The following is a 12,746-nucleotide window of genomic DNA, read 5'->3' on the forward strand; positions in this document are numbered from 1 at the left end:
GGCGGTGGAAAAAGTGGGTACTTTGAACGTCCACGACGACATGACACTTTACGGCGTTCAATCAGCTCGTCTGATTGATACGGCAATATCGCTGTTGCGTTGGTAGTCTGAGTAGTTTGACAGTACCTAAGAGGGAGAATAAGAATAGGTCTGCGTGTATCCAAGAGCCCCTTGTACAACGCGTCTTTACCTTCCTTGTCAGCACCCAAGTCCTGAAGATGGCACATGAGTCAACTCTGCTACGGCCAGGCCAGCCGTCGTATGCTCTTTGATCGAAAGCACGTCGTACCATGAATAAAGTTTAGTTCGTGCTATGAAGTGAGGAAGATATGAGCATGCCAGCCTATCAGCGTGTCAGGCAGCTGCTGAAAAATTTCGTGAGGGTTTTTTTTTCCAAAAAAAAAAAAAAAAAGAAAACAATACGCCAGTCTCCTTGTTGACAACAATATCGTCAAAGGTATACTGCTAGTGAACGGTTCGGTTGCACTTGTCATCGTCATGAAGGCACCGTACTGGAGAGTTGCTGAGAGGAGATATGGTAGAGTCCCCAGAGGAGACTTGCCCGTTTTCGGTCAAGATCAAAAGCCTCTGTCCACTTTCCTCTTTTTGTACGTCACGTGACAACGTGTTGTCCTGGAGTACGTTTTGTTTACCCCGTCAATAGTCATCAGAATGGGATGTCACTCAGCTCGAATAACATCCCATTTTGGGGCTGCGTAGTAAGCGGTAGTCATAAGGGAGACAAATAAATCAGCTTTGTGCGCCTGCGAAACGAGTGACAAAGATATCGCATCCTTGTCATCGCTTTGCCTTTGCATCCAGAGTCAAACACTTTATTTCAAGTCAAAAAATAACAGCAATTACGGCGTAAGAGGCAATCAGAGATTGGTAACAAAGTGGTATAAGTGGTATATATTGCCGCTCGAAGCGAGAGAGAGGTGGATAAGCCACCCCTTCCTAACGACGAAACGGCAAGTAAATTAAATTTTGGAAAATACATGCAGGATCAAGCCAAGCAAAAAAAAGAGAATACGCTCTTGTCTGCTCCGCCGACCTGCACGGGTACGTGACAAGGTGGTATAAGCACACGGCATGAGAATGAAGAAAAGACGCGACAACGCTTACAGTGAGTTGTTCTGCAGGAGACATACACAACTTAGGCAATGTTGTCGTTCTTGACACCAACGAGGTTGTTGTCGGCCAGGTCAGCGGCAAAGGTGGTGGACGGCTTCCACTTGCCCGACGTGCGCGGGGTGGTCTCCTCCATCATCTTGTCGACCTGCTCGAGCGTCAGGCCCTTGGTCTCGGACACCAGGAAGTAGGCGTACACAAACGCAGCCGTGCAGAGGCCGCCCCAGATGAAGAAGACGGACGACTTGAGGTTGCCCTTGTCCTCGCCGACCATGTAGGGCGTGATGACAGAGATGATGGTGTTCCACAGCCAGTTCGAGGCGGTCGACAGCGCGACACCACGCGAGCGCACGGGCAGCGGGAAGATCTCGCCAATGACGACCCAGGCAGCCGGGCCCCAGGTGGAGGCAAAGGAGAAGATGTAGATGCAGATAAAGGCAATCTGGGCGTTGACGGCGGAGACGTTGTTGGCCAGGGTGTTGGTCGGGTCGTCGGCCGTCGGCGCGGGGTGCGTCTTGTTGAAGCCGACGGTGACACCGATGATGCCGACGATGAACTCGCAAATCAGCATGGACAGAGCACCGTACACGAGGATGGGCCGGCGGCCGAAGCGCTCAATGGTGAAGAAGGACAGCGGCGTGGACACCACGTTGATCAGGTTGAAGATGAGCGAGATCAAGAACGTGTTGGAGATGGCGCCCGTGGACTTGAGGAACGGCGTCGAGTAGTAGCTGGGAGGAGTTAGCGGGGGGTTTTCAACATGCAAGACTGTGCATCATGGTGCTGCGGGGGGGACGAACAAGATAAAATTGATACCAGTCCATTGTTGCATCATTTGGAGCGAGGTGCCGAGGATGGTGCGGCGCAGGTTGGACTTGCCGGTCCACAGCGAGCCCTTGAAGCAGTTGGCCCACGAGCCGAACCAGGTGGTGGAGGGGATCAGAGCGCGCTCGTACTCCTCGTTGGCGACAATCTCCGAGAGCTCCATCTGGATGTAGTCGGAGCCCTCGGGCTGGCCGCGGAGGCGCGACAGCGACTTGGCGGCGTCGTCGAGACGGCCCTTCTTGACAAAGTAGCGGGGCGAGTCGGGCAGCAGGATCAGACCACCGGCCAGGATCAGGGCCCAGGCAAACTGAATGGCAATGGGGATGCGGTAGGCGCCCGTGTTGGTGCGGTCCTGGACGGCGTAGCAGACGACCGAGGCCAGCAGCAGACCAATGGTGATGCAGAACTGGTAGCCAGACACGAGGGCACCGCGGACCTTGCGGGGCGAGATCTCGGACATGTACAGAATGACAATGGCCGAGACGAAGCCGACACCGATACCAGCAATCAGACGGCCAGCGACGAACACGCCACGGGGGTCGTGGATGCCGGGGCCGGGGATCATCTGGACAATGACACCAATGAGGTAGATCAAGCAGCCGCTGACGACAACCCATTTGCGGCCGTACCAATCAGCCAGGTCGCCGGAGATGATGGCACCGAAGAAGGTACCGCAGGACAGGATAGAGACGATCAGAGACTGGTGGCTGGAGGGGAGGGCCTTGACGCCGGGGCCCTCCATGATGTTGATGAACTCCTGGATGCCGGTGGTGCCGTTGATGTAGCCAGAGTCGTAGCCGAAGAAGATACCGCCAAAGGAGGCAAACGCGCAGATGGCGTAGGCCTTCCAGGTGACGGGGGCCTCGATTTGCTCGAGATCGCGGGCCGTGGCGAGGCCGACGAAGTTGTGGTGCTGGGCCTCAGGCTGGGCCACCTGGCCGGTCTCCTTCTCGACTTCAGCCATTGTGGAAATGCTGTTTGGGAGGATGGGAGGGAGAAGAGAAGAAAGGAGAGCAGGGGGGTTGAAGAAGTGCTTGAAGAGAGGAGAGAGAGAAAAGGAAAGGAAATGTGACGATCCAAAGCTGGGGGAGGACGAAGGCCTTATATGTCGAGATCGACTGGGGGTGGAGAAAGGATGGGGGGAGAAAACAACGAAAAAGAAAAGAACAAAAAAAGAAAGGGTGCGAGAGAGGATCGGGTGGAACGTTAGCTTTCTCTTCTTTTTCGTCTGTCCCCGGTTCGTTGCAGCGTGGTGACTGGGGTGTATGGGGAGCGAGCAAGACGAGAGGAGAAAAGAAGGGAAGAGAGACGGGGGGGGGGGGGGGCAAAACGGGGAGGAAAGTCGAGAGGAAAGTAAGAAGAAAAAAGACAGGGAAACGGAAGGGTTCCACGACCAGGAGGTGATGTGTCAGTGTGTACATTACGTGTGGACGTGTACGAAGTAGGACGTGTACTTTGTCAGGCGCGAGCGCGTGCCTTCCTTGAATGTACAATCGTGCCGGCCGCGCCTGCCCTTTCCGGCCGTTTCTCCTTTTTGGGGACAACACGAAATGGAAGGAGGAAAGAAGGTGAAAGGGGAAAAGGGAAAGAGCCACCGGCGAGACTACAAAGCCACTGTGGAGAAGCCGAGCCTAGCAGAGGCCCAGGAGGCCAGGTCGTGGAGAAAGGGGGCACAAGACGGAGGAAGGCCACAGTACGGCCGGCGCCAGTCGACGCCAACGATGGAGAAAGAGAAAACCCCAAAACGGGCAGGAGGACCCCAAAAGATACAAATGACCAACGACCAACGACCAACGACCAACGACCAAACAGAAGCAGACGACCCAAAGACTCGAAAGGCTTTGCCTCTCGCCGAGAGCTGGGGCATGGAGTCTCGAACGGGGGTGGCGTGGCGACCCCAGAAGGGCCAGAAGGGGAGGGCGGAACGAACGAAAGCAGAGACAATTGAATACATGAAAGAAAACGAAAAGAATCAAGCCTGGCGAAGGTGTTACGTTGGCGGCCCGTTCTTGGGAGCTTATTGTTCCCGCCGGGCTGGTATTGACTCAGGCTTTTGTATTGCGCTGTTCTACAAAGTATTCTGCCCGACTGTGGTTCATAAGCCTTGTTGACTTGCCACAGTGAACAGTGAATAGCGATCAGAGATCAGTGATTCGTGACGAGCATCTTGTCACGACCCCATGCCTCTCCTAGATAAACGAACATCCACATGAAAACGGCAGACTGCCTGAGAAACCAAGCACGTCGTAAGAAACGGAAGCTACTCTAAATTTTTCGATGGAGGTTGATCCAATTGGTGGCCAAAGCATCCACACCTTTTCGCTCCCCCTGCCCATTTTGTATTTTTCTTTTGCATTAAAATTATTGGGGCGACCGCCGAAGAACGGCCATGGATGCATCTGGGGGCCCGTTCTTGGGGCCAACCCAGAGGGGCTAGCCATGTTTTTGTATGGTTTATGGTTGTACGAATTATGTCGTATGTGTATTTCGTATTCTTCCTTTGTTTCTGCACCCCACCCGCCACACACGGGCTCTCCACAATGTTGCACACCCTCCTTTTCCACACCCCAACGTCCCTCCGCTGTTTCTCCAAGATGTCGAGTCCTCGGCACAGTACACAAAGGAAGTGCTGCTACTATGGCATCAAATCGACTTCCCGCAGCAGCGTCCGTTTTGTTGCGCATGTCCCGCGGCTGGCCCACGACGGGGGACCATCAGCTTTAGCCAATGTTTCCAGCAAGTTAATTTGACACGAGGTGGCATTGATGGAGAAAAGGGACGCACGATGCAAAATGCCAAAATGCGGCAGGCTGTTTCTGACGGAAGGAGTGCTCTTGGCTTACAGCCGATTGCAGTGGCGTCTCTTCGGCCTCTTTCTCTCTCTCTGTCTCTCTCTCTCTTCGGTTGGCCTCGCTTTGCAGCATCCTCCCGCCGTCTAGGCATCATCAGTATGTCGTCTTACTCCCTGGAGGCCTGCCCTGACAAATGTGCTCGGTCTCGTGTTGTTGGAAACGAGTCACGATGCTCGGAGTACACGCTTCCCCTTGTCCCTCTCGGAGGACGAGGCCCCTCGGTAGGACGATGATGGCAGCGGAGGCCACCGACAACGGCGAGCGGACAAGGTGAGACTACGGGGGCCTGAAGTCATGTGCCGTCGTTTGTGAAAAGGGCACGAGTCCGACGATGGATGTGGCAAGTTTTGCCAGAGGACGGCTGCTGAGCGTCAGCGAGCAAAGAGGAAAGAAGCAAGCCAATAAGGACGCCATCCTCAGCGGCTCTTTGCGGAGCTAAGCCAGCTTGGGACGTCTTTGGCAGGCATTTTTGCTAGTAAACGGAGTACGCCGTCCCTCTTTACAGCGCCTCAGAGCGCGTTAGTGGCGTTAGTGGGATAGTTGCCCGCGTTACTCAGCTAAGACGGCGCTACGAAAAAAGGTCACGAGGCACATCGGACGTGCACGCCACTAAGAGACAGGATGAAAGACGAAGAATGACGACGACCAGAAAGATGCGAGATCGAGTCAGCCGCGACGTCGACAAAGCTCGAGTTGACCCGGAATTGGTGCACGTTGCTGGAAGGTGCTCGGAGGCGCTGGATTGGTGCTGAAAAATAGCCAGGACAGTACCCGTTTCGTGTGTCCTATGTTGTACTTTTTGATATGCTGCAGTCTGTGTTCTATTGGGGACCAACAAACACAAGATGCTCGTAGCTGCAGCGGTCTGGGCGCTTCTGAAGATGCACGCTGACGTCCGCTGGCCATCTTGGTGACCTTTTCTTGCTTCGCTACGGAGTACCGCCGCGTCTAATGCTGGTCGTGCAGGTGGTGTACGAGGTCTGGCGGTACTATCTCGGCCGGAGAACTTGTCAGCTTTCGAGATGGGGATGCACACCTTGTCAACAGGGTTTTGCAGTGCGGGAGGAGACTGTTTGCTGGTGTCGAGAAAGATGGAAGATCCGACGTGAAGAAGCTTTCAGTCTATGATTACCAGGGACCTCCGCATGGTTGGCCGATCCTTTACAAATTCGTACAATCGAAGCACATGGCATCAAACGAGAGACACGATACACAGTAAGGAGACGGGCGCAGACAGCCGCCACCCGACGGCTCTTCACCTGTCAAACCTGTCACTTTGGAACGTGCTGCGACGCCACGCGACGTCCTAAATATCGTCGGAAGTGGACAATCCTCTCTTTCGATCGTCCAGTTTGAATCAATACGCCGTACTGCCTAGTATGCATGCCAAGAAGTACATCAAAAGGGCCGCAAAAGTTGCGAAACACGGCCAACTTTGCCATCCCCCATCCCCCCATTTCCCCCTCTCCCTTTCCCCAGTGTGTGAAGTCTCTCCACACCAACGAACGAGTCGTATCCTCCCTTGCCTTGTTCCCCATCCAACATGTGGCATGTCCCACGGGGTCTGTCCAAAATACAGACACAGTAGCGTGGCTAGCCTGCATAGGATGCATGTCGAGGAAGCAGCAACGGCCCGACAAGATGCACGTATGGGGACTAGAGCTGAAGGCCGGGGAGACGCCGCCACAGTCGAGGCCGACAACGAGAGGGCGTGGAAGAAAAGCAGCCTTCAAGCGGAGCTATTTTACGGGGACCAAACCGTCCCCTTGTCGAGTCCTCTCATATTGCAGTTGTTGCCAAGTGCGAGTTCAGGTCCGAGGCCTCGTTTCCGGCCTCACGTTATGTCTTGTGGCCTCTGGGGATAAAAATGGGGGCTTGGGGCCGTGCGGGTTGGCGGCGGAGGCGTGGCAGCCACATCTCTTGGTCCTTCTCTTGGCCGGCACTGATTCGATTCTAGCACAGAAAGAAGCGCCGAGCGCCTGTTAGGTCACGTTCACTTGCCGGGTGGACTGTCTGGGCAACGCTCACTGGCTCGCAAGCTTCCTGACGGCTTTCTTTGGGGTGGCCATCGGGGTTGCACCCAAATGGGTTTCACTCGGCGGTATTCCATTGGCGCTAGCGAAAGTCGGTTTTTTTTTTTTTTTTTTTTTTTTTTTGTCTTCTAGTTGTTCCTTTGGTGCCCTTTCGATCTTGATTTCTTTTCCATATGTCAACTCGGGTTAGTCTATTGGTACGATGCAAAAGGCCGAAAAAAGAAAAAGAAAATATGGCAAGCCTCCGACGTGACGGTAATCGTCCAGCGTGTCACGTAACATGGCTGTCTTTTTTTTTTTTTTTTTTTTTTCTTTTCTTTTTTTCTTTTTCTTTTTCTTTTCTTTTTTTCTTTTTTTCTTTCTTTCTTTTTGTCTTGACAGTTTCTTGCCGAGGCTTGGCGGGAATTGGAAACAGGGTAAAACAACACGTCAAGTAAAAAACGGAAACGTGAAAGCCAGAAAGCGGTTGTCATCTCCAGTCCGGCCGTTTTGGCCTGACTTTCCACCGGTCCGTTTTCCACAGTGCTGTGGGTTATTTTTTTTAGTTTGTCTTAAAAAAAAATTGCACCTTTCGCCCATGCTGGACGTTGGACGGTCCAGGGAAAGCCCCTTTAGTTACGGCTTTTTACAGTGCACAGTTCGGTTTCCCTACTTTTAAACTCTTTAAACTCGCAGCCTACAGCGTACAAGGGTGGCATCCGGCGCCTGGTTCCGGCAGTTCAGGCTTCGCCGATCCTGTTACGTTGCGTTTACAGTGGTTATTCAGGCCTGCTAAGCCTATTTTGTCGCTGAGCGTCCCCTGTACACGTATGGCTGTAACTTTGTAAACGGCCCCTCAGGCCCCTGCGGCATTTCTACGGGCGCCTATTTTACTTGGGCCTGGCTTGCTTCCAGCGCAGTATGCCTAGCACTATGAGTTTAGTCACGACGAGGAATGAATCCTTCTCAATGCGACTGCCGGGTCGTGTTCATTCAGCCAATCAGCATGGCCGTTGACGGCCAATGCCTGCCATTGGCTACGACTCACTGACCAAGCGTGCGACGTTTCTCAAAATCAGTCATTTCTGTTTCTTTTTCTGGTTTCTGTCTCAACTTTTCTTCATTGCTGAACGAGACTCCACGAGGAACAAGCCTTGCCAACCGGTTCGCTTCCAACAGACATCAAACATGTCTTGCGTGCTCGTGGGCCGTCGCAATGGGAAAGTACAGATCGTCAGTTGCATCGAAACGAAAAGCGAAGAAAACAAGAGAAGAAAAGAAAAAGGAGAAAAACGAAAGAAAAAACGGGGCACCGACGCGTCAACGGACGAGCTTCCGTTCCAAAAAGAGGACAGCAATAGAAAAAGGACCCTTTAATCTCCCAAGAACGACCGCTGATCAGCGCTCTCGATCTACAGGACAGAGTGCAACGATGCTGCTGAAGAAGTGAAGAAAACGGACGAGAACGGAAAGGAACGTAAAGAAAAAGAAAAGAAAACGAAAACGGTCCGCATTCGAGGGACCGTCGACAGTGCATTGCACAGCATCGAGTATTCCCACAAATGGCCGACCTCGAGGACATCCTCCTGTATTACAGGATATGCAGGTAGCCGCAGGCCAGACACTTTGCATGGATGTACATATGGGCCACCTCCCAAACGGAATGCGGCCCAGACGACCAGATAGTAAAATTCTGCTTGGCCGCAGCCGACATTGCGTCGCGAAAGTATGTCGCTCGCTGCAGCAGAGGGATGCGGCATCACGCACGCAAAGCAAAAGCTGGACGGAACGAGCTTGAACGATGCTCGCACAGCAGCCCACGATGCCAATCGCCCATTGACTCGGTCGCGTCCAATTCTGGTCCTTGGTCTAACCTACCACACGCCGGTGCCCCGTACGCAGTGCTCCGTTCTGTCGCGACAACACGCAGTCAGTCGTTGAGGAGAAAGAAACGGCTTGTGAACACTGCGAAGTACGCAAAATGCCAAAATAGGACAACATGGCTGTGTTTTGATGCCAGGGTGTGTCTTGGGACTCAAAACATTTCTCCACAAAGTAGCACTGGTTAGTGTTCAAAGAGGGGAAAGCTCCATCGACAATCGGCCCGGACGCACACACCGACAGGGGGAGGGGAGTAAGAAAATATTATTCTGGGGACAGGGGCGTGTTGGTGCGGTCTTGGCGAGCACTACGAGTACAATATTTTCGTACACTTGTCTCCTGAGAGTCGAGGCTTGTGACAGACGTTCGAGTGGCTTCACTTTGTTCTGTCGCCGACGACCTTTGCACCTTTGAGCCTTTGACGCCCTGTCCGAGTCGAGTGCCTCGTGACGTGTTTGACCGCTTTTCTTTGTCGTTTGGGCTTCTCATTTCTCGTCACTTTTCTCTTTCTTGTGGTTGTTACAGTGTTTTAGTGATTTGGCTCATGTGACATCTTTTGACGGCCTCGAAGCTTCCTTGTGGGTTGCTTCCATTCGCAGCACTCCCTAATCGCATCGTTTGGCTCGATGTCCCTCTCTTTACACAGTACGTTTTCATTGTTCGTCATGCCAAGTCAACCCGTTTCGGAAAGGCTTTGAACTCCACCCATGTCTCGCTCCAGACTGGGCTAGACCAGATCGAGCGCCTCGTCCGATTGCCTTTATGCTTTTTGTCCCGTTTGTCCCTTTTGTCCCGTTTCCCTTTTCCCTTTTCGCACTCTTCCAGACAGTGGCTCGAGTGGTCCTCGGCAGCCCCCAGGCACTAGAAACGAACGGGCCCGCCGAACGTTCTTTTCTTTCGTCTGTGGACACATCCAGGTGACCTTGTGGACGAAACAACCGTATGTCAATGTACGGCCAGTTCTTGGCCATAGTCCACCATCGCCCAACATCACCCTCAGACGCCCACACGCGCCCACTTTAAAAAGGCCCGTCTCCGAAACAGACTACATTGTATGGAGCCGCAGTCAATTGTCTGTTTTCTTTCCGTTTTCGTATAAATGCCCCGGTGTCATGTAGCTTTCTATACGCAGTACTCGTGAGCCTATGATTGTGAGACGGAAGCTGGCCCACCTCTCCGTATAACAACTTTGTTCTAATCATGACTGGCAAATTGTGTTCTCACGCGTCGTGGGCGAAGTACAGAACAGCCCTTGCCATGCCGCTGCAAGCCGAACAACATTCCGACGAGCATGGACTGTGACGACGAAAATTTTCGTACCGTCACGCTCAATGAAAAAGATTGTGGGCCTCTGATCTTTTCAAATCTCGCCCACATGGGTGGGCCTCACATAGGTGACCTCCCAGTTCTTTGATCCACTTTACTCACTGCAAGACAACATTCAGTAAAACGATCGACTTGAACAGTGTCAAATCCCGGAGCCGTGGTTCGCCGTCACGAGGATCTGACCGTGTACTCTCCCGCGCCGGGCACCGGGAAGGCCGCCCTATATCCCACCTTGTCCATATTGGATGTTTTGTGCCGCCATTTTGAGGAATGCATTTCGGTATGAGAGACTCCGTCGTGCAGCTTGCAGCGGACCGACTGTCTTGCAGTAGCCAGAGCTCAAAATCAATATCCAAGTCCGGTGCGGATTGCCAAGACCGTCACGTCCCAGTGGCCTGTTGGGCACACTTGGCATAGGTTGTGTAAAACTCCAAAGCGTCTAACGGCGTACGAAAGTATTAAAGGCACATGACGGCTTTGCTCCGTTGTCCAGTACATTTCGCCCAACTGTCAACGCAACTGTCAACGCAACTGTCAACACGCGAGATGGCAGCACAAGACAGCAACGCGACACCTGCTGCGTATGAAAGCGGCCGTTGTTTTGAGGTGTTCCAATAAATACCACCGCATGCATATTGGGTGCTTTTTCGTACTGAGCAGACTGATTCCTGTTTTGTTATCGGCCACACCTCCCCCTCCCTATTCCACACCAAAAAGGGAGCTTGCGACCGAGAAACGGCCGCGGTGCCACAGCTCGACAAAGAAAAAGAAAGAACAGGGAACAAAGCCCCGTCTTAGCTGGATGAAGCTTTCTCTGGTGTGGACAGGTACATACGAGCCACTGTTACAGAAAACGCAAAGCTAAAGCCAATATAGGAATAAGCCGCAAGCGACACTTCCTCATATGGTCGTCCCATCTCGCTCAAAGGGATGTCTTTACTTATTTACTTTATTTAAAAAACTTATTCGTTTGTGGGTTTGCGACTCGTGGCGAGATATGTACATAGAACACAGAGAAACCCCCATGATAACCCCGTGGAGATGAAACCTGGCGGGGAGGTGCCAAGCGAAAGAAGCAAAAGCACATACATGACACACAGCTAGTCAGTTCGTCCGACGTGCGCCCGCATCAGCTATGCCTAACACGGCCGGTCATGTGTCTGCACGAGGACGAGATCTTGTAAGCGCGTAGGTGATAATATTGGCCGAATATGAAACCACCTGGACTTCCGGCTGTCAAGACGCAAATAGCTCTTGTAGAGGTTCGTAAGGGACATCTACTAAGCGCCGTGTAAGACGCCGTGCCTCTACCCACAGAAGATTTCAAGGTGCGATAACAATTGCAGCGTGAACCAGTTGTTCATATCTGAACGCAGGCTGTGGATCGGGAACGTTGGATCGCACTGGCGCCACCTCGTAAATTTCAAATGCCAGTAACGAGAACACTGTGGTCTTCCCAGCACCCACCTATTAATGAGTGCAGCAGAAGCCGATATCATGCTGCTTGTCCGCTACCGACGCTGTCTGTCTCTACTTATCGTGTCTCTTTATAAAATGTATAATCAACGTCACAGTATTGAGCTTACACACTATAGACGCCTATATATGAAAAACATTAGTCACCCGCACTTTCCATGCACAATACGTCGTGAGTCTCTACGATGATAATTTCTCCAGTCTCTGGATATAGTGATCGTCTCCATACGCCCCAATCTCTTCCCCAACGGTGGCAAACGTTTCCTATACCTTAGCACGCCGGCGAGAAAACGGAGCACATCAGTAACGGTGAATGGGGCTTATTCCATTTTCGCTTTCCTTTCGGCCCTTTGCTAGGTAATATTTTCATGTTCATGTCCACTCTTATTTTCTTATTACCGTATTTCCCTCCTCGAGCGTCACCATACTCATGCAGGCACATAGTTTAGACATACCCCACCGGTTGTCCCAAGGTGTGTGCGTATAGAAGTTGACTCGCCCAATGGAGAACAGCGGAAATGGAATATGGGGACCGCCAGGACAAAACGTTGATGAAAGTGTATTGCGAGATTATATATATGCAGTTGGAGAGGTGTCTACTTACAGTCAAGCCGCCGAAGGGGGTCGTCAAGCAACCAGAATAACGGATACGGCTGGGGGGGTTGGGCAGGGGGGGGGTGTATCAAGAGATGCAGGACGAGACAGACCACCACAGAAAGAAGACAGAGCTGACAGTAAGATGGCATTCAGTTGGGGAAATGAGGAGAAGCTAAGAAAACGTGGCGTTTCGGTTTGGGGCAACCCCATCTCTACTTGGCGCTGGGGTGAAGAGTTATCACGGTCTGGCATTCGCGATGTGTGAAATTGGCCTCAAAACATTTTTGTGCTCTACAACAGCACGTTTTACCCGATCTTGCGTTCCTGGACAGTCGCTCTCATAGGATGCAAAGGTCCTCCGTCATGATGTGGCTTTCTAAATTCTCGCCGACGGCCCGAGATATTCGGCGAGAATGAACCATCTGAAGCAACAGCCCTTTTGGCCCATGTGGCCCTGCATGTTTTGCGACATACATTTCGGCATAATTGGGTTGTGAGGGCCCGTACATAAACGTACATAACAGGCAAGCCGTGGGAAAGTCGACTTATAGCTTGTGCTGCAACAGCGACGCCGACATGGTGCCCATCCCGGCGACGGAAACCATTGTAGTTGGAAGATCTGCGGCTGCCGTATATGCAAAGCACA

At 52.4% G+C, this 12,746-nt stretch overlaps 1 protein-coding gene across 1 annotated transcript; it reads right to left on the minus strand.

The window, feature by feature from the left end:
* Nucleotides 1–1,156: 1,156 nt before the first annotated feature.
* SPBR_05785 (uncharacterized protein) lies at nt 1,157–2,920 on the minus strand (the record flags this gene model as incomplete). The annotated part of the gene is made up of 2 exons (XM_040764048.1): nt 1,157–1,862; nt 1,932–2,920. 2 exons carry the CDS (start codon nt 2,918–2,920, stop codon nt 1,157–1,159), a joined length of 1,695 nt encoding a protein of 564 aa, XP_040621896.1.
* Nucleotides 2,921–12,746: the final 9,826 nt, after the last annotated feature.

This window comes from Sporothrix brasiliensis, assembly GCF_000820605.1.
Source record: "Sporothrix brasiliensis 5110 chromosome Unknown Cont15, whole genome shotgun sequence".
NCBI lineage: Eukaryota > Fungi > Ascomycota > Sordariomycetes > Ophiostomatales > Ophiostomataceae > Sporothrix > Sporothrix brasiliensis.